General features: G+C 32.7%; 2 protein-coding genes and 3 long non-coding RNA genes across 7 annotated transcripts in view; 2 read left to right on the top strand and 3 right to left on the bottom strand.

Moving 5' to 3' along the window:
* The window catches only part of LOC125059999 (inactive dipeptidyl peptidase 10), a 348,882-nt gene that overhangs the window by 195,457 nt on the left and 129,978 nt on the right, over positions 1–23,447 (top strand). The window lies entirely within an intron of this gene.
* Positions 1,140–23,177, bottom strand: LOC125060004 (induced during hyphae development protein 1-like). Its single transcript, XM_047664754.1, has 3 exons — positions 23,069–23,177; positions 22,022–22,833; positions 1,140–1,464 (listed from the first exon to the last, which is right to left on the bottom strand). The coding sequence occupies exons 1-3, from the start codon at positions 23,082–23,084 to the stop codon at positions 1,273–1,275; spliced, it is 1,020 nt and encodes a 339-aa protein (XP_047520710.1). The 5' UTR covers positions 23,085–23,177; the 3' UTR covers positions 1,140–1,272.
* On the bottom strand, positions 11,612–12,260 carry LOC125060013. The gene is made up of 2 exons (XR_007118772.1): positions 12,073–12,260; positions 11,612–11,831 (listed from the first exon to the last, which is right to left on the bottom strand). It is a non-coding gene; the product is annotated as an uncharacterized LOC125060013 (long non-coding RNA).
* On the bottom strand, positions 15,182–18,016 carry LOC125060006. Its single transcript, XR_007118765.1, has 3 exons — positions 17,888–18,016; positions 16,593–16,716; positions 15,182–15,817 (listed from the first exon to the last, which is right to left on the bottom strand). It is a non-coding gene; the product is annotated as an uncharacterized LOC125060006 (long non-coding RNA).
* Positions 18,290–18,982, top strand: LOC125060018. Its single transcript, XR_007118777.1, has 2 exons — positions 18,290–18,567; positions 18,766–18,982. It is a non-coding gene; the product is annotated as an uncharacterized LOC125060018 (long non-coding RNA).

Here is a 23,447-nt window from a genome sequence, read left to right as displayed (position 1 = left end):
GAAAGTTCCATGAACATTAATAGAATATCAAATGATTTTCTATTTCTATTAACTTCATATTGATTTTTTTTTCTGGGGTATTAACTATTTTAACACGCGTGCAGTCTACTACACTATTAACATTTCTAAGACAGTTATTTTTATGTCCTTATTCACAAAACTCTCTTCTATGTGAGAAAATATCGTAAGGGTATAATAATATCTCTATTATTTCTTACCCAATTTTAGAAATGTTTGTGATTACGCATGAAACTTGTGGTTGGGTACTGTAATAAACTATGAATCAATTTTATATATATAAATATATTTTCAGACCAATACTAGTTATAGTACCAGTTCTACAAATACCAATAATTAAAATTTATGTAATGTATTCTGATTCAAATAATTAAAAAAAAAATTCCACGTTCTGCTTCCTCTTTTAAAATCATGTAGACTCATTGTATATCGGTCTTGTGAGTCCCTTAGAAACCTCGGTATGCTATAGTCCAACCCTTTATGATTCTCGTCATCAAAAAGATTCGTGTTCACCTTCGACTGGTTTACAAGTTGTAAGAAAATAGTATAAATATCTTGGGTAACGTAAAATACCCCAAAAATTAAACTAACATATAAAAACTTATCAGCAGGAACCAGAAAACAACTGAAAAAACAATAATTTACACACAAGAATCTCCTCTCAAGCAACCTATTCACGAGATCCTTTGATTCGCTTCACCCTTTGGCATTGAGAGTGTCCATGGGCGGCAGTATCTCTTAACATCAGATGAGCCTCCTGCCACTATTAAAACGCAATAAAATGCGTCACACACCTTCAAGAAGGCTTCAGTAGGCTGGCGCAATAATGATGCATTGGCATTAAATTACAGTAAATGTCATCTTATAAAAAACCAACCAACCAAGTCTCTGCGAGGTTAATATAATTAAAGATCGAAATTAACTTTAGAACCACAAATTAACACTAGTCAAAACATCTGACATCGACTCGGATTAATTATAAGGAACAAAACACCAATTCTCTGAATAGGGAAAAGGAAAAAAGAACTAAAGTTAAAGTCAATATATTACTTGGTAGGTATTTTGGGGTATTAAATGGTTACATATTTATATAAATTTGACATAATAAAGATTGCAAACAATATCTGTGCTATTAATTTATTCACGAACATTACAATTAGACATTTAGATTAATTTATCTTTAGTGATGAAATCAAATAATTAGTGATTATGCCAGTTCTTCTTCCTGCCCTGCCTCTTCTTCGAATTGGTGTTTCATTTTCCATGCCTCCCCTTCCTTTTTTTCCTTGATGGTTCCGGATCAGCCGCATTTGCTTCGTTGGCGGAATTTGCTTCGTTTGCCGCATTTGCTGCGTTTGCCTCATTAGCTTCGTTCGCCTCATTTGCTCCGCGTCGCTTAGGATGCCTGTGCGGCCAAACCCCTTTAGCAAGGGTTTCTAGGTCATTAGCTTCTGCTGGTTTCTCATCATTATCATTTGCTTCGTTTGACGTATTTGCTTCTAACGGTTCCACATGAATTCCTTCTGCTTCTTTTGTTTTCGACTCTTCGTTGCACCAATAGGGTCGTTCAGCGATAGACAACGCAATTAGCGAAAAAATTGTGATACCTGGAATTTAAAAAAAAAAATTTATGTTAGGACTTTCTCACGTTTCATCGGATTTTTCACTGCTTCATTTATAAAAAAAAATTTTGGTTGTTTGTAAAGTAGGTTTACGATCGAGATGTTTACGTGATAACGTCTTATTGGTGATATAAGTTTTTGGGAAGTAAGGAATTAATGAAGATAAAAAAAATTTCAAATTTTAAATTACATCTATCGTTTTATTCACACTTTTGATGATAAATTTCGGGTGTAAAATGACAAGTTTACTTATTCGACTATGATATACATTTTTCTTCATACATTCACGGAATGACTGGCAGCGCTCGAGATGAGACGGGAGATCGGTCCGTCTCTCTCTCGTTATACCTGCGATCGCGCTCGTGAGGTTTTGGTGTGACACAAGTTTCTGAACATGTCACCCGACTAAAACGATTTTAAAGACGTTATCACGTCAAAAAAAATATATTTTTACCACATTCTGCCAATAATCAAATAGGGGCGACATAAAGATCGTAATCAATTTAGATTTCATATTAAAAAGTTGCTTTTTAAGTTTCATAATTTTATTTAATAATTGATTAGAAAATAAACTACCAAAAATGCAGTATGTATACTCACACAGAAGAATCTTCATTTTGAAACTTGCCACAACAGTTGTCACAACTTGAATTGAAGTGTAATATAAACAAATTAATGTCGCCTTATATTCGTTTTCTTCAAGGCCAGTGCAAAATAGTTATTAATATTAACATGTATATATAATTAAAATACTAATACGTTTTAGGACGTAATTAATTATTAATTCCAATACACAAATATTCAGAATTTACAAAATTTTTTTAATTAAGTAATAACAATACTAATAATCAAAAATTAATCTATATATATAAAAAGAAAATGGTGTTCGTTTGAGGCTCTTTCACGCTTAAACCACTGATCGTATCGACATGAAACTACCACCATTCGATGCGAAATTTTTCCTAGATTTTTCCAACGTTCCTTTATTTTTTTATTTCTGTATTACTTTCATGAAAATTTTTCCCGCTAATAAAAACAAAAGAGGCTTCCTAGAACCTCAAAACGTCAACATCTGTTAAAAACTCGATTTTCGAAAATTTTCAATTTTATAGCGGGAAGTTAAAAAGAAGAATAATAAAAATATGAAAAAAAATAAAATAATGAAACATAAAATTTATTTTAATTCGTCCAGCAAAGCGGGCGCGAAACGGCTAGTAAATAGATAATTTAAAATAATTGTACCTACCGGCAACATTTCCTCGCTGTAGCCAGCTCTGGGGTCACCGGTACTACCTACCCCAGGCGCCAGCTGAAATCTTTAATTAGCGCCTGTGCACTTCAACCTCACGGCCCAATACTCCAAAGGTAGGTGCCGACTAAAATCTTAAAAAAATATATTTATGAGATACCATTGTCATCTTCTGTTAATGTTACAGAACGTGAGAATTTATCGTTGCTTCAAAATGATTGAATATGTTCCCAAATTTCGTGATTAAATCAAATTGAATTAAAAAGGAAACAGAGAAACTTCACAAAGGATGGCGATTGAGCTATTTGTCTTTTGTGAAATGTGTAAACTATCAAACATATTATATGTTGGAATACAGGAATTCGACTACCACTACATAAGACAATGAAATACGGAAATCTATGACTTTTTATCCGTATACCGTTAAACGTTCAACGCAGGCCCTAAGTTTTCAATTAGTGAATACTTATTTTATTTGGTTCAAAAATATTTGGCCTGTTATTTATTTATATCCCACAAACACGTATTTTTTTGATATATATGAATGGAAGCGTTTTTGGAATTCGTCCCTTCGTTTCTGAGTTAAATTGTTACAATCTTTCTTTCTACAAATCTTTCCTCTTAAAATATTAATATAGATTATAGAGATCCAATTTATATTCAGCCAAAGATACGATACGAATAAAGATTGAGATGTCGAAGAATCAGTGACGTGTCCAATTAGCCGATTTTCTGGCGCGAAGCCAACTCGCCCCAACGCCTCCTTCATTTTTACCTAACGATTTTATCTAAACCATATTGTTTCTCGATATGTATGGACTCGAGACGTCTACAATACCTCTTGAGAAGTCTCATATAATATTAATGGCAGCAATTCACACAGATGCAAAATTTTATCTAATTAGTTAAAGTTTACGTAAACAAAATATTACGATCATTATATCATTGTTCGTTTAGGGATATACATTACAAACAATTATTGTTAATCAGGGAAATAATCATTCCGGAGCTCACTGTCGGGTAAGAGCGTGAAGTAGAGTAGTATAGACGAAAAATATGGCACAGCCCTGCGATTCTGAAAAGGTGGGAGCTTGTAGTTTATTGTTTATTAGAATGCCAAATCATAAAATGACTGCTTCACGACTGATTTCAGAGCGACCGCCGATGCGAAAACCGCTGTGTGAGTTCGAAAAGTGAGTTACAGAATCGCAGGGCAGAGCGCCCCACGCTTTTTCACAATAATACCAGTATTTTTTGTTCATTACCATTTTCAGCCTAAATTAGGAATTATTTCTCACTTTTTAGTTTGATGTGCTTTAAAAGCGTGTTTAGCGTTAGTTTTTTTAAACTACATATTATTTATTTTTTATTTTTTAGTTAATTTTTTTTCGGATTATTGCATTGTCATCGATCTTTGACAGGTGCGCAAAATTTGAATAAAATCTGTCCGTTTAAAGTGGGTCAAAATCGAGTCCGAAGGAGTCGGTTACATACATACACGTGAAGCTAATATAAAGCGTGTAAAAATAAATTGCTTTAAAGAAAATTGAAATTTTTAATTATGTTTTACGTCATTAAAATGATATGAGTAATTGTTAATTTAAATAAATAATACACGAAGTTTAATACTTAGGAAAAAATACCTAATGGGCTGATAATACGTAGAACTAATTAATTTTTTATTGTTAAATAAATTGATAATTTAAATTCAGTTTCTCGTTATAAAATATGTTTATTGACTTTTTTTATGACTTGAAGTTGATTGGATAAATATCCATCTAAACATAATGATCCAAATTCTGTGTTGTAGTAGTGCAGTTCTTGAGATACTTCTACATGGTACCACCAAATGATAGATTTGTAAAGTTGCTTTAAATTATCCAGCTCTGATTGCTGCAGTCAGGCGTTTTAATTTCCGACAATATATTATAGTCAATATCATTAAATGCGTTTATTTTCCTGTATTCTTAGATTTTGTATTTTCTGCAGTATTATCTCGAAGACAAAGTCCGGAGTATGCAAGCGGGACGCCATAACATATATATACTTGAAGAGACTAAATAGTTATGTTGAGTTTAACATAAATATGTTTCAAAGATTCCGCCATACCTATGTATGAGTAATACTGAAATAAGTCTTTGCAGATAAACGAACGTATTCGCACTCGTTTGCCAATTTCTTTTTATCACACATGAATTAAAAAAATAGTATTACTATTATGACGCAATTATCTATAATTTCCTCCACATCTACTCAGGATCCATTGGTAGCAAAGTGTCGAAATACGAGTTTACCCGTTACCCGTTAGACACGTTTGTTTACTTAGCTGTCCAGGGAATCCTAAACCACATCCACCACATTTACAGAGCATCTATTTCCTCCTTTGAGATGTTCATATTGTCCAGGAGCATTCTATAATTACTTGTTCAATAATAATATCTATTTCTAGAGACTGGACTAAGCTTGGTAATATCTTTATCTACATAAATGCATAAATGAACTAGCGTTCCCTGTCTCTTATATTGTATTCGTAACACCAGTTATGAATACAATATAATATAGGATACACGTTTCTGCTACCTAGTCAATGTTCTGCATAATTAAATTAATTTATTTTCACCAAATATATCACCTCAGTGGTACGTACATGCATAACTTAAACTCTCCTTCTTTATATCATTTAAGTACTAAAATCGTGAATAAACAAAAATATTATTTGTGTTTAGTTCTTTTTTAAAGGTTTTGTTAATATCATTATATCATTATCATAACATTATACGTATTAGGTTAAGTTATTTATGTTTACATAAATTATTTGCGTACTTTAATTATGTAATCAGGACTTTATCCTAGGAGTCTCTCAGTTGCAGTGTGGAAGTAATATTGTAAAATTCAATCAAAAAACATATCATCTGTACCGCTGTAGCACGAAGAACTTAAAATGGATATTAGTAACTGAGCTCTTGCCTTGCAATTCAATTAAATATAATAAAAAAAATGCTGAGAAAAATAACACTATAAATTCTTTGGATTTTCACGACAAAACTAGAGCTTCTTAGATTCCGTTGGAAAGCGCTGACCTTCCAATAGCTTAAAAATGTATAAATATGTTTTAATAATTTTTAATGTACTATGATGTCTGCGATTTTTAAAGAAGATGTTCAGGAAAGTCGTGCATTAGACCAATTCGTCTAGTGGTTTTTCATACTCGACTACAGGATCTCAGGTTTAAGTCCTGTGGGATATTACGGCAGTCCGATTTTCTAGGATTCTTTTTATTTGTAGCCTTCACAGTAAGCGGTGATTGGACAGCTCCATGCCTTTGGAAAGGTCTAGTACGTCTGATATTATGATATATCAGTTGTGTCAGACCTCCGAATATAATTTTACCCAAAAACTTTAATGACAGTCTCAATAGAGACCACCAAATCATGGCCAAATAGTTCTGGTGATATTTATAAATACAGTTGTGTTTCTGACGTTGGGCGCCCAAATGCGAAAAAAGCGCAAAAAGCCTTTCATGTAATTTTCTTTAAGCCGTAATAAATAGAATTTGTTATCAAATAATTAGTTTTTGGGGCCGTGCATTATACTAAGTTTAACCTAAACTCAATACAAAACAATTTTCCATAAGATAATTAGTTTTTAAAACGAGAAAATTAACAATTAAAGAGTGAAATTACTTTTTAATATCAAATACCTAACGACAGCTGAAGGTCATTCGATGGAATTTGGAGCCAGCCTTATCTCGCTGAGACACGCGTCACCCTGACGATACAATATTTCGATTATACTTGCGAATCCTTTTCATCTTTTAGTGAATAAATTTATTTTATTACCACTCCAATGTTAGCAATAATATTATAAGTTTTATCATTATCATTTTACTTAATTAAACGGTTCCTCTATTTTCAGTTATCGCAGTTTATGTATATTATAGTTCATATATCTTAAAATGTTCTTTATGAATGCAAAATTCTTGTATGTCTGAAAATGCCTTGTTACATTTAAAAGAAAATGTATTTTGAAACTGCTGCATTGTGTTGTTAAAAATAACATCTGAAGAAAGCAAACTTATGAATTCTGCATTGTTTTTCTGTGCATGAACAATTTATTACAATAACTCTACTGCAGTGTAACAAATTTAAAATTATAGTTATAATGGTTTCTCTGACAGATTATTTTATTTTTCAAGCAACTTATGGATTCTTACGCATCCTATCAAAGAAATTTACGTGTGACTGATACAAGTGAACTCCTGAGGCAAAATTATCTTTTAGCTCAAGAATATCGTGGCTTTTTTTTTTTTTTTTTTTTTTGTGGGGAAATGCGTTAAGCATACCCTCCCGCGGCACGGTTGACCTTGGGGGGAAGGGTTATGTGGGACTCGCACAACAGTGCATACCCACTAAAACCCCACGGCGCCACCAGCAATCGCCCGGGGCAGGACACGGTAACAGCGTAGCCTTGTCCGCATCCAGCCACGCGATCAGCCGTTAGTATCACGGTCCTCTACGGCCACGAATGATGTGGAATGGACCTTGGCACAGCAAGGGCCTTTCACATCAGCCAATTCACCCTGTTTATAAAGCTGGGGGAGGTCGGGCACGATGCTTGCAAGAATATCGTGGCTCTGCCATCTAAGCAACAACCATTTAACATAATACATTGAAACAACAATTTACATGGAGTTGATTCGCTTAACCTTTAAGTAACCTATTCAGATAGTGATGGAGGGAATAGGGACTACAAAATTAGTTATAAGATTTAGTTTTTATAAATATATTGGAACGAAGTTCCTTATCGCGCGTTGCGAAAGAAAAGTTGAGAGGACGGAGCTAGCGACATCTCTATGTTGGAACGGACTTTTACGTAAAAATAGTTTTTTTCGTCAATAGATGTATCTATCTTCAGATTTGTTGTCAAAATGAAACACAATAAATTAATACAAAATAATAATTTTAGGCACTCTAATAATAATTACATGATCAAGTGTTTATTAAAATTTTACAACAAAAAGCCATAGCAAAAATTAACAAAAGTTTTTTCAGAGATTGTCATTAAATTAGCTTGAAACGAAGGCAAAATCTGTCATTGATTTCATTACTAGATATAAAGGCATTTCATTGTGTACGCTCAACATCCAAAGCCTTCGTAAATATTCAGTTGAATTAATCGACTCTGTTACAGAAAAAACTAACATTTTGTTATTATTAGAGACATGGTTGGACAATCGAGAAGAATGTGATATACCGAATTTTAATTGTGTAACCCACTTTAAATGTGATTTTGTTCGGTCAGGTGGAGTTGCGATACATCACAACACAAATGATACGACCAATCTTCTAACACCAAATATGTCGGTCATTATGAACAATATTCAGGACTTGCACGTAAGACGTACAAGTGTTGCAGATTAAGTGTGTAATGGAAAACGAAGTTACCTTAATCATGGCGGTCATATACGTCTCATCAAATAACAAATTAATAGATATTCAGGAGTTCATTCATCGAGCACTGCTAGAGTATTCTAAAGATTACTCTAGCAGTTACAACAAAAATTTATATAAACTTCCACTCATTTTAGCCGGTGATTTTAACATCAACTTCAATAAGGAAAAATCAAAACCATTGCTACAGTTTCTAGATGAAGAATTTGATTTAAGAATAAACAATAATCCAGCAGAATCAACAACAAAATATAATACTACTATTGATGCAGTTTTTTCAAGACATTTAAATAATATAGAATCCCAAACATATGGTTCCTACTTCATTTTCCACAAGCCAATTATAACTAAAACTGAACCTATTGATAGTTTATATTACATTATATTTGTTAATAATAAAAAAATATTATTACAACTTAAGAAAAGAAAATTTTATTACAATTCCTTCACTAATTAATCGAAAGGAACTTTGTTCCATCCGGGTGTCCCTTGACACCTCTCAAATTTTTTTTCATGCAGGTTAATCGGTGTGAGTATAATTAATATGTCGTTCTATAGCATTAGTAATAACTTTAGAGATATAATAATGATGTGGAAGAAATAAATATATTTGTTGAGAAACAAAATAATATTTTTGGGGAGAAAATGTTTTCCTCTCACCGACAACTGTTGCTGCATACATCGTCCGATCGACAACACACACGGGGTACGTGTTTGGCTAGTTACAGCATACAGTTTTTTAAATCACAAACCTTTAAAACGCTGTAACTAAGGAAGAAAAATGTACGCGCGGAAATATTATCAATTTACAGGCGGTAAATATGCTGTATGCAGTAAATTTAGTATTAGGGTACTTTCAATTGCAATTCAAGATGTAAGATTAGTTTATAATTATGATTAGATCTAGAAATGCAGTGGGTCATTTGGTAATGTAATGTTTGGTTGAAATAAAATGTCGTAAATAAAAGTAAAATGGTAAAAAAAAACTAAAACTGTAGGTTCCCTAAGCTTGCTGTAAGTAAACGAATGTAAAAATCACACGCCGCAGAAATGCTGTAAGTAGCGTTAAGTTTTTAAATGGGAAGAAGTATTTGTATAGAAAAAAATGCAGTTTTTCTTTTGCTGTAAGTACAAATTGTCTAAAATGACTGGATTTTGGTCTACATACAGCATTTAATCTAACTAAAATAAATATAAGTACAGGCGTTTTCAACCGCGTATGTAATTTTTTTTTCATCGTAGAGACATAGGCCCCGGGACATTCGATGCGTTTTTTTTTCTGATACTAATGGCAGTATAAAGTCACTGTAGGTATTTTGTCTACTTACAGCAAATATGCTTTCCTACGTCGATATAATAAGTTTAAATCTACTCGTATATAGTTAAAGAATAATAGAAGACTTAATTACCTTTAATGTCGTTTATTATTTATTTTTGATCAGAAAACCAACCTTTTTATATTTACCTATTGGGCAAATTGTTGAGCAGAACAGTGTTAGCCTAGTGCCTTCAGCATGCGACTTTCATCCCTAAGGTCGTAGGTTCGATCCCCGGATATGCACCAATGGGCTTTCTTTCTATATGCGCATTTAACATTCGCTCGAACGGTGAAGCAAAACATCGTTTGGAAGCAGAAAGCTGATCACCGACTGCCTATTATATGAACAATAACATAAAACATATACAGAAATCTGAGGCCCAGACCTAAATTGTTGTAGCGGCACTGATTTATAATGTTTTTAGGTAAATTAGGTTCTTTACTACACTGTAAGAAGTAACATTACTTAGTTACTTTTTACACAATAAAACTAGGATCATTTATTTCCAATGGCTATCGCAAAAACTCTACTATGATGCTAAACGCCAAAAGTTATTACGGAGTAATCAAAAATTTTCTACTTACTCCAGAATAAGTTCATTGTATACATATATATACTGTATAGCATAATTTTTGTCTACTCGGAGTACAAACTAGATTACAGATCATAATCACCAATCTCTATATTTAGTCCTGACAATCTGTTGTAATATTTTTATGATTAACGTTGCCTGTTTTTATGATTACAGTGCGTGCGCAGAAGTTCATTTCATTACATTTAGTTAGTTATATAAATTTAAAAAAAAATATCGGTACATAATTTTTACCGCTTTTGCAACGTATGTGTCGACAAGTAGCGCATACATTAACGGTAACAGTATTTAATTACATCTCTCAGTGAGTGTCACACAAAGGTTCGCATTTATGCACAGGAATGATGTTACCCTGTTTACCGGGGCCGTAACAATCATAGCTCAAATCAGAATTCAGTTGAAATAAGACTTCTCTTTTCATCCAATACGTCTGACAGATGATTTTTATTTAAGGTTTCAGCCTTCCCGAGCCTGCCGAAGCAAAGCAAACGAGTCAAACGTTTGTCCACTGGCATAAATCAAAAATTATTAATTCTATGATACGATCTATATAATATAGCCGGTGTTACGTTCATATACAAATTGTTAAATTGTCAAATACAGAACAATAACATGAACCCTGTTTTGCTAGTAAATTTATTGTATTTTCATAGATATAGTGTAGATATAGCATTGCGTATGATGTGGTTAAATTTAATCAATAAATACATATAAATTATAATATTAATTTTATATCTGTGAAAATTAATCATATGAAAATATAATGTGTGGGAATTACACAAGATAAGCTCCATGATCCATTTCCATTTCCATTTCCATGCTCATGCTCCATGATAAAAAAAAACATTTATCATATATTATACGTCAACTTCTTTAACAGAAAAAATCGATTTCCTACATTATTAACGTAACTTGACGTGTTAAGGGTCCATATTAAAAAAAACATCAATCAGAACAAAATCACCTGAGACTACATTTGAGAACAAATTGCTACTCCAGTAGCTACTTTATTCCAGAATGTGTTTTAAGTGTCGATCCGTTGAGGCTAGTTTTAAGTGATATTTGATCAGTGATCATTAAGGTTTTGCTTTATTCTGTGGTGCATTCCATTGCGTTTTAAATACAAAAAATGTTTCAACTTCAATACACGCTGTGACATTAAATAAATCATTTTCCATTAAAATAATATGTTTGTTATTTTATTATTAATTTATTCATGAACATTATAATCAGACATTTAGATTAATTAATATTTAGCGATTAAATCAACTATGTATTTTGCGATTACTCCAGTGCTTCTTCCTGTCCTGCCTCTTCTTTGGATTGGTGTTTCGATTTCCATGCCTTGGTTTCTTTGCTGATTCCGGATCAGCCGCATTTGCTTCGTTGGCTGCATTTGCTTCGTTTACCGCATTCGCTTCGTTTGCTGCATTTGCATCGTTTGCCGCATTAGCTTCTGCTGCTGCATTAGCTTCTGCTTCTTTTGGCTTAACAGCTTCATTTACCTCTTTACTACCAATAGAAGGGGGGATCCTGGTGGTGCAGCGATAGACAACGCAATTAGCGAAAAAACTGTGATATCTGGAATTTTAAAAATGGTTTAGGTTAGGACTTTCCCACGTTTTATCGGATTTTTTCACTGATGCATTTATAATAAAATATGTTTATTTTTTTTATTTTTACCACATTTTGCCCATAATCAAACAGGTACGACATAAAGATCTTAATTCAATTCAGGTTTCATATTAAAAATTTGCTTTTTAAGTTTCATAATTTTAATTTATTCATTGATTTTAAAATAAACTACCAAATCTATACTTACACAGAAGTACCTTCATTTTGAAATTTGCCACAACTTGAATTGAAGTGTAACAGAAACAAATTAATGTCGCCTTATAATCGTTTTCTTCAAGGCCAATACAAAATAGTAATTAATATTAACATGGATATAATATTATAATTAAAATACATTTCAGGAAGTAAATAATTTTTAATTCCAACACACAAATATATACAGTATTTACAATTTTTTAAACTTAAGTAATAACAATAATAATAATCAAAAATTAATAAATAGATAATTTAAATTAATTGAACCTACCGGCAACATTTCCTCACTGTATTGCGATACTTATTCGTTTTTAGCGAGGAAAGGACCAGCTTTGGGGTCACCGGTACCGGTACCAGGTGCCGACTTAAATCTTTAAAAATAAATTTTATTAATGAGATACCATTGTCATCTTTTTAAACATTAAAAATTATGGAATCTGCCCACAAGTTTCGTGATCAATAAAATCGAAATCAGAAAGGTAACAGAGAAACTTTTCAAAGAATGGCGATTGAGATATTGATATCTTTTGTGGAATGTCAAAAATATTAAACATATTATACTACCACTACAGAGTATTCAAATACAAAAACTTTTAAATGAAAAAATGTGAGGATAGTGCAATATATTACACATATAATGTGTGTGTGTGTGTACATAAATAGGGTCAATTCCATTCCTTTCTATTCTTTGTAAACCGAAAAAAAAAAATTTTTCGCTGCAAGTAGTTCCATTATAGGCATTAAGTAAGTCATATGTTAATATTATTAACGGTTTTACAGGGAAATATTTTATGGTATTATAGAATTTTAATTAAACGAGTACAATAGATCTATAGTTTAATTATTATAATTGTCCATGAAGGATTCTACAAAAGAGTTATTAGACTTAATTTTTTTCTCAAATATATTAAAAAATAAGGTCACATCTATAATTAATTATCTAATAAATTAGCATTTTAAAACAAAGAAACTCATTTGGATTTATAAAGGATAGTCTTGTTATTTCGTCATGCTGAAAAGACAAGTTTTGGAATATCAATCATCATAATATCATCAAAATGATTACATAGACAATGAGGTACGGAATTCTTTGACTTATTATCCGTATTACCGTTAAACAATTACGTTCAACGTAGGCTTTTCAATTTGTGAATACTTATTTTATTTGTTTCAAAAATATTTTACTTTTTTACACTCTTAGAAAATTAAAAAGGAACTAGCGGCCTGTTATTTATCTTACTCCCACTGACATGTATTATTTTGATATAGATGAATGGAAGAACTTTTGGAATTCGTCCCTTTGTTTCTGAGTTAATTTTTTACAATCCTTCCTTCTACAAATCTTTCCTTTTAAAATATTAATATAGATTTGCTGACCCGGCAAACGTCGTTTTGCCATGTATGTATATTATTTCTAGGAAACATTTCTTTAGTTCAATAAAAATTACTATCTACTATGTATAATAAAAAATAGGGGTTGATCGTAGAGGGTATATATACGTAAATTTAGGGGTGGGACACTTGACATTTAGGGGGACTAAAAGTAGATGTTGTCTGATTTTCAGACTTACTGAATATGCATAAAAAATTTCATGAATCGGTCGAGCCATCGGCATTTTGACACGAGAATTTTATATATTTGAATTTTATTTCTAATTAAGTATACAGTAAAAATTAAAATTTTCTTAACCTACAAAGTAATCATAGAAATAATTAAAATGAAAATCAAAACAAATTTTAAAATGTCTCTGGTCCTTTTGGTCCCTGTGGCAGTGTACCTTTAACGCTGGCAGAATTTCCTCGCTGTATTGCGATACTTATTTGTTGAGCCAGGAAAGTTCCAGCTCTGGGGTCACCAGTACTATCTACCAGGCGCCAACTTAAATCTTTAATTAGCGCCTGTGCACTTGAACCCCACGGCCCAAGAGTCTCTACTCCAAAGGGAATAAAATCGAAGTTGGAGGAAAGACTCTTATATTTGTGCCGTTTATTATTTTCTGCCTGCTCTGCGGCTGCCCCAGCTTTTTTACTTGTCCGAAGTAGGTGAGACGGGGCAAATGTGTCTACACAGGTTGGCTCCAAAATTGCTGGAACATTGACGGAGGCAAGAGAGCGGAGTATAATGTCGTTTAGCGCGGCAACGTGAGAAAAACGACCTGCACTCTTTTGGCGTAGGCCATGGTGTCCAAGGCCACTTACTTCAAAACCACAGGGACACTTATGGGGAGTACATATGGGCACTCCTAAGCGGAGGCTGATGGCAATGCGAAGTGATTCAGGGTCTAAAAGGGTGAAAGTGTTTGGCGTAGGATAAGCATTAAGCCAATGACCGGCTTGCCTAGACCCCACAGCCACCAACCTTGCGCGTTTTGTTATTGAAATGTTACCTAATAACTTTTGGAATTCAGATTTGCAAAGAGGATCATCCCAGCTTCTTTGAAAGTTGACGCTAGAAGACAAACTCAAGCCTGGGTTGGTTGCTAGCCACGTGTTTCTTGCATCTGTTAAATCCGCAATCTCGTAGTTTGTAAAATAAGATCTGAGGATTTTACCTACCAGACTGCTAGATTTGTGATCAGATGAGAGAAATGCTGGAAGAGCTACACTTGTTATCTTGCGTATTCCTGATCCGCCAAAGCGAACAAGAAGCGATGCTTGATTCCAAGAAGGTGTTTCAAAACGAACATTTAAAATAGATTCCAATTAAGTTTTTAAAAGATTATCCAAACCACTTAAAAAAATTATATATTAAAAAAAAAACATCATGTGTCCAATTCACACGTGGTAGAAGTGAAACCTTCAAAAATAAAGTTTTTATAATTAAAATATGTAAATTAGACTTTATCTCTATCTAAATGTAGGATCTTTTCTTTAAAAAAATATATATTTTAATGTTAAATTTTCATTTATATCTTTAATATCAATCTTTAATTTGGTAAAAACTAAAATGGGACGTAGGAGAAAATGAGATAGGAAGCATTATACAGTGTATAAACTTTTAATTAAGTGTAGTACGAAGTTTTCACTTCAAAAAGTTTCTATAACTAATGATTTGTAAATAAAATTGATAAATAATCTAATTTTATAATTAAACTACATACTTGACTTACTTATTTAATTTTCATCAAATCTGTTTTTTTAGAAGTGTTATGTACAGCACCAACCTGTAGTTACGCAGTGAGCACAATTTATCACAATAACTCTACTGTAGTGTAACAAATGGAAAATTATAGATATAATCTCTGATCGATTATTTTATTTTCTACGCCTTTTTAACACTAAAGAAATGTGTTAGCTCAAAGAAGCGTTCAAGCAACTTAAGGATTCTTAGGCATCCTATCTAAGAAATCTACGTGTGACTGGCAAGTGAATTCCTGAGGCAAAATTATCTTTTAGCTCTAGATTATCATGTACGTGCCATCTAAGCAACAACAATTTACAACCCGACTAACAACACAACCCACCAGCGCCGGAGGATATTATACATTGTAAACAACAATTTACATGGAGATGATTAACTTAACCTTTTAATAACTTATTCAGATAGGGATGAAGGTATTTGGGACTACAATATATTTGTTGAGAAGCAAAATAATATTTTTTCGGAAAATATATGAAAGTAAAAAAAATATATTGATTATTTGAATATAATCGAGTGTTTATTAAAGCATCGTTTGTTATCAATTTATGACTAACACACTCCTTTATGTGACAGCCGCAATCTGGCGCATTGCAAACTGAAATACAAAAATCATGTTACATGTCATTTTAACTTTTTATTAAATATACACTATTTTCTTAAGTAATAATAAAAATATATATAATGCAGAGCAAGCCTAGTGGCTTCAGCGTGCGACTCTCAACCCTGAGGTCGTAGGTTCAATCCCCGGCAGTGCACCAATGGACTTTCTTTCAATTTGCGCATTTAACATTCGCTCGAATGGTGAAGGAAAATATCGTGAGGAAACCGGCTTGCCTTAGACCCAAAAAATCAACAGCGTGCGTCAGGCACAGAAGGCTGATCACCTACTTGCCTATTAGATTACCAAATGATTATGAAACAGATACAGAAATCTGAGGCCGAGACCTAAGAAGCTTGTAGCACCATTGTTTTTTTTTTTTTTAATAATAAAATTAACTAAAAAAATAATAAAAAGAAAATTAAAACAAATATAAAAAGTTCGGTGCCTGTGGCAGTGTACCTTTAACGCTAATAGCATTTCGCTGTATTGCGATACTTATTCGCTGAGCGACGAAAGTACCAGCTCTGGGGTCACCGGTACTATATACCATGCGCCAATTTAAAACTTTAATTAGCCTGTGCACTATGAACGCTACGGCCTAAGTTACATCTTATAGGCTCCTTTTTTATAATAATATTCCACTTAAAAAAGAGGGCGCAGAATAATTTGCTATTATAATGAATAAATAAAAAAAATATTTAGATTTAAGGAGTAAATAAATTAACCTTAAATTAAAAAAGTAGAATTGAACAAATGTTTCTCCCCTCACCGACAACTGTTGCTGTATGTCGTCCGATCGACCCCACACACGGGGTCAAAAACTGCGGGACATATACAGCCTCCGCCGCGAGCTGCACCCGTCCATGACACAACTGATAAGATCACTGCTAATACTGAATCAAACATATTAATAGACTTTATTAATTATTACATATAATTTTAGTACAAATTACATTACATTCTTATTCCAGAGAATTTTATTTCCCTAATAAATGATAAATTATTTATTTTTCTGTAAGTAGGTTTGTACAAACACTTTTACACGTCAAGCATATTTTTTTTAAACTAGATGAGTTCGACGTTTCCTATCTGACTAAAGTCTCTTTTAAAGTCCAGACATAATCTTGGTCAGATCATGTGAAGACCATGTAGATTGCAGTCTGAAATGGTCTTTTAAGGAAAGAACCACACAGATTGAGTGGACCTGTCCAGTCAGTGCACGCATTTGTCAGTAATCGTGCATATTGACTTAATACGTAGTTTAAATCTGTTCAGATGAAATCTGAACATTGACCAACTGCTGACGCGGCTCACGTGGTTGATCTTAATTATAACAGCTGAAGATGCGAAACACAAAAGCTCATAAGACATATGATGAATGTGAGAATAGGTATAAGTATTTAAGATGTTGCTTTATAACAATAAATCAGATTTGAATATTGCTCTGTCTTATTCATTTCTCGCTTGAAGTGGCGAAGACTACTTTAAGCCCCTAATTATCGTGGTGAGCGTGCCCGATAGCTTAGAGATAATCCCATTACCTTGAGCCTTTGATCCTACCCGAAGGGCCCCATCTGTTACCTTAGGTCTCTTGGTGCAGACATTCCGTTCTTATTTATATAGTCACTATTTATTAGTTTTGTTAGGGTACGTCTGTAGAGCTTAGGGATCCGTAGGGTTGTTAGGTTCTTACATTTCACCCTCTCATATATGAGCAAGCTGCACTAGATAACTAATTATCTAGTGCAGCTTGCTCATACATACACTACATATACTATACAGATACTCCTGACATTTAATCAAACAAGCTGTACAAAATCTATATAGTTAAATAATAATGGAAGACTAAAGTAATTGCTTTTAATTATGTTTTTATTTATTTTTGACCAGAAACCATACGGTGAGTTAGGTTATAATTACTACATTCTAAGAAGTAACAGCACTAAGGTACATTTGCCAAGGGGTATCGCAAAAACCCTATGACGATACCGCCGAAAGTTATGATGAAGATTTTAAATATATAATATTTTGCCTCCTATTATATTAAAAAATATTGCTACTTACTCCAGAATAACTTCATTGTATACAGATGCACTTCCAACCTTTAATTAAACTGCATAGCGTAAAAATCTTGGCTATTTACAGACATGTTCGGAGTACAAACTGAATTACAGATCTTAATCACCAATCACTATATTAAGTACTGACTTAATCTGTTGTTATATTATGATTAACGTTGCCTGGAAGAGATCGCTTATTAACAATTTGGTAGGCTTTTATGTTTATTGTCTCTTGTATGCGAAGAAGTGTTATTTTTTTACCGGGATTATAGCGACAACAACTTAATATAAAAATAAAAATTTACTTTGAAATTAAATATCATTCAATATTAGATATGTATTCGTTGTTACATAAATAAATAAAAAATACTAAGTCTACATCAACGAGTAAACAAACAATACCAATGAATTCATCGTGAATATCTAAACTGGTTAAAAGTAAAATTTTCCTTATTAAAAACTGGCTCAACGTATAAACACTGTGTGATAAACATGATGGGAATTCCAAGTAAAAGAGAGATTACGCTTAATAAATATTATAATAAAGTATAAAAGATATTTACACTATTTATACACTTTAAATGGACGCGAAGTGATAAAAAGAACAAGACAAGAAACCCAGTCGGCCTCACTTTATTCGAGCATTCTAGAGAACAAGAATTATATTAAAACTATTTTAAAAGAGTAAGTATGGAGTTTTTTGCCCATTCTTCTCCATATGAAACTTCCTTTTGGAAGGCGCAACTAGAGTACTTTTTTTAATATTTTTAAATTTGTAATGTTGACTTTCAAAAGAGCCTTTTTAATAGCCCTAATTGATATAAATTATTTGACTATATAATATAATCTTCTACGTCATAACTAAACTAGCTCGCATTGCAGCTTTGACCAGTGTTGGCCTACTAGTTTGAGGGTGCGACTCTCATCCCTGAGGTCGTAGAATCGATCCCCGGCTGTGACTGTGCTGCTGGCGGCTGTGGCTGTGACAAAATCAGCAGAATTTTCCAAATTCCGTCTGCAAAAACCAACCTAGGATTTGAGGCCCCTCTCATTCGAATTCTTCGCGAATATAACGGAATAAACACAACTTATCAACTACTGTTTTGCTCGTTATTTTATTATATAATTTCTTTTAACATATGCTGTAGATATAGCATTATACGTATATATGACGTGGTTAACTTTTATAAATAAATAGATATAAATTTCTATTAACATTCACTTGAAGGTCACACATTTGAAAACGATCTACGTCACTGCTACAGACAATAGAAATAATTAATTAATTTTTTTAACATCCTTTCGCTAATATTAGTTGAGCTGTTTAAAAAAAATTAAATTATCATGTTCAACTTTTTTAACGAAAAATAAACGATTTTTTTGCATTATTGACGTAACTCGACGTGTTTAGGGTCCATATTAAAAACCTCAACGAGAACAAATTGCTACTCAAGAAGCTACTTTATTCCAGAATGTGTTTTAAGCGTCGATCCGTTGAGGCTAGTTTTAAGTGGCATTTAATCATTCATCAATAAGATTTTGCTTTATTCTGTGGTGCAAATTAGCATTCCATTGCATTTTTAATACAAAATAAAGTTTCAACTTCATTACACGTTGTGTGACTTAATAAATAATTTTCCATTAAAATAATATGTTTTTATTTAAAATAACAAACTATTTTATTAATAAAAAAGTATTTAATAAATTGTTGCATTACGTTATAATACAATTTTAAGCGTTTAAACCAGTAATTTTCGTTGAAATACTTAGTACTAAGAATCTACGTAAAATTAAATGGGAGTTCTGATGAAAGTCCATAATCCATTGTCACAAGCTTAATTAAATCATGTTTTAGTCTTAGTTCCTAAACAACGTTATATTTTGTTTTCATTTTTTAACATTTGATATTTACATTTAAGAGACAAATTTATGTGTATTTCTATTAGAAAAAATATGCATCTAATTTTGTGTGCAGTCAAGCTTTTGTTTTTAAAATAAATGTTTTCATGTTTATTTTATTGTCATAGAATTTATTTTTACTTTTTATTTGTTACAGTTAAAAATTTGTAAGCAAGGTTATAACTGTAACAAAGCTTATTTGATTAAAATAAAAACCGTAATTCAAATTGAACATTGCTTTTCCTTAAGTAACCAAATAAAGTCCCTAAAAGAATTTTGAGGCTTTAAAAGTAGGTATATGGACACATTAGCACATAATAATTTTATTGTTTTACATATTAATACAATTTCACTAATTAATTACAAATACATTGTTAGAAAATTTTACAAAATCAGTTCTTTGATTAAGACTATTGATTAATTCAGTTTTTATGAATAAAGGTATGTGCTCAGAGTAAATAATACTTAAACTACAATAAAAATTAATAAAAATGTACATATAATGGCAGCCCATCATTATGAATAGCATTCCCATCATTTAAAGCTCATCTTTGATATGAACATTGTCTTCCTCTACCACGGGTAATCCTTCATGCAAGGAAAAGGGTTGATATTTTGATTCGGTAGCCATTCATAGCAACCTCTTCCAACATTCTCTTCTCATTTCAAATGTCCGTTCTACAACAGTCTCGTTCTCATTCTTGATTTATAATGAACAATATTGCATTGTTCTTCAGCAGCACTTGGAACGCTAATGGTGTCATCCCAGCCCATCTTGCAACTAAAGCACTAAAGTAACCAACAGCCCGCAATAAGATTGTAGATATTAAAACACTAAATCAAATATACTAAACTACAGTTACTAGGTAAATCTTGAAATGTGCAATATTGATTTAAATTGTGTTTTATATGAAAGTTCCATGAACATTAATAGAATATCAAATGATTTTCTATTTCTATTAACTTCATATTGATTTTTTTTTTCCTATTAACTATTTTAACACGCGTGCAGTCTACTACACCATTAACATTTCTAAGACAGTTATTTTTATGTCCTTATTCACAAAACTCTCTTCTATGTGAGAAAATATCGTAAGGGTATAATAATATCTCTATTAATTCTTACCCAATTTTAGAAATGTTTGTGATTACGCGTTAAACTTGTGGTTGGGTACTGTAATAAACTATGAATAATTTTTTTTTTATATATATAAATATATTTTCAGACCAATACTAGTTATAGTACCAGTTCTACAAATGCCAATAATTAAAATTTATGTAATGTATTCTGATTCAAATAATTTAAAAAAAAATCCACGTTCTGCATCCTCTTTTAAAATCATGTAGACTCATTGTATATCGGTCTTGTGAGTCCCTTAGAAACCTCGGTATGCTATAGTCCAACCCTTTATGATTCTCGTCATCAAAAAGATTCGTGTTCACCTTCGACTGGTTTACAAGTTGTAAGAAAATAGTATAAATATCTTGGGTAACGTAAAATACCCCAAAAATTAAACTAACATATAAAAACTTATCAGCAGGAACCAGAAAACAACTGAAAAAACAATAATTTACACACAAGAATCTCCTCTCAAGCAACCTATTCACGAGATCCTTTGATTCGCTTCACCCTTTGGCATTGAGAGTGTCCATGGGCGGCAGTACCTCTTAACATCAGATGAGCCTCCTGCCACTATTAAAACGCAATAAAATGCGTCACACACCTTCAAGAAGGCTTCAGTAGGCTGGCGCAATAATGATGCATTGGCATTAAATTACAGTAAATGTCATCTTATAAAAAACCAACCAACCAAGTCTCTGCGAGGTTAATATAATTAAAGATCGAAATTAACTTTAGAACCACAAATTAACACTAGTCAAAACATCTGACATGCTCGGATTAATTATAAGGAACAAAACACCAATTCTCTGAATAGGGAAAAGGAAAAAAGAACTAAAGTTAAAGTCAATAAATTACTTGGTAGGTATTTTGGGGTATTAAATGGTTACATATTTATATAAATTTGACATAATAAAGATTGCAAACAATATCTGTGCTATTAATTTATTCATGAACATTACAATTAGACATTTAGATTAATTTATCTTTAGTGATTAAATCAAATAATTAGTGATTATGCCTGTTCTTCTTCCTGCCCTGCCTCTTCTTCGAATTGGTGTTTCATTTTCCATGCCTCCCCTTCCTTTTTTTCCTTGATGGTTCCGGATCAGCCGCATTTGCTTCGTTAGCCGCATTTGCTTCGTTGGCCGCATTTGCTGCATTTGCTTCGTTGGCTGCATTTGCTGCATTTGCTTCGCTTGACGCATTCACTTCGTTTGCCTCATTTGCTTCGTTTGCCTCATTTGCTCCGCGTCCCCGATGCCTGTGCCTCCTCCTCCCCCGTTCTGCAAGGGTTTCTAGGTCATTTGCTTCGTTTGCGGCATTTGCTTCGTTTGCTGCATTTGCTTCGTTTGCCTCATTTGCTTCGTTTGTCCGTTGTTGCTTGCGCCTCCTCCCATTAGCTTCGTTGGCGGCATTTGCTTCGTTTACCGCATTTGCTTCGTTGGCGGCATTTGCTTCGTTTGCTGCATTTGCTTCGTTTGCCTCATTTGCTTCGTTCGCCTCATTTGCTTCGTTTGCCTCATTTGCTTCGTTTGCCTCATTTGCTTCGTTTGCCTCATTTGCTCCGCGTCCCCGATGCCTGTGCCTTCTCCTCCCTCTAGCAAGGGTTTCTAAGTCATTTGCTTCGTTTGCCGCATTTGCTGCGTTTGCCTCATTAGCTTCGTTTGCCTCATTTGCTTCGTTTGCCGCATTTGCTCCGCCTCGCTTAGGATGCCTGTGCGTCCTCCTCCCTTTATCAAGGGTTTCTAGGTCATTAGCTTCTGCTGGTTTCTCATCATTATCATTTGCTTCGTTTAACGCATTTGCTTCTAACGGTTCCACATGAATTCCTTCTGCTTCTTTTGTTTTCGACTCTTCGTTACCACTGCTAGGATGGGATCCTGGTGGTGCAGCGATAGACAACGCAATTAGCGAAAAAACTGTGATATCTGGAATTAAAAAAAAATGTTTATGTTAGGACTTTCTCACGTTTCATCGGATTTTTCACTGCTTCATTTATAAAAAAAAATATTTTTACCACATTCTGCCAATAATCAAATAGGGGCGACATAAAGATTTTAATCCATTTAGATTTCATATTAAAAAGTTGCTTTTTAAGTTTCATAATTTTATTTAATAATTGATTAGAAAATAAACTACAAAAAATGCAGTATGTATACTCACACAGAAGAATCTTCATTTTGAAACTTGCCACAACAGTTGTCACAACTTGAATTGAAGTGTAATAGAAACAAATTAATGTCGCCTTATATTCGTTTTCTTCAAGGCCAGTACAAAATAGTAATTAATATTAACATGTATATATAATTAAAATACTATTACGTTTTAGTATGTAATTAATTATTAATTCCAACACACAAATTTACAGAATTTACAATTTTTTAAATTAAGTAATAACAATACTAATAATCAAAAATTAATAAATAGATAATTTAAAATAATTGTACCTACCGGCAACATTTCCTCGCTGTAGCCAGCTCTGGGGTCACCGGTACTACCTACCCCAGGCGCCAACTGAAATCTTTAATTAGCGCCTGCGCAC

The sequence above is a fragment of the Pieris napi genome, chromosome 20 (assembly GCF_905475465.1).
Source record: "Pieris napi chromosome 20, ilPieNapi1.2, whole genome shotgun sequence".
Lineage (NCBI taxonomy): Eukaryota > Metazoa > Arthropoda > Insecta > Lepidoptera > Pieridae > Pieris > Pieris napi.
This window is presented reverse-complemented; position numbering and strand designations above follow the sequence as displayed.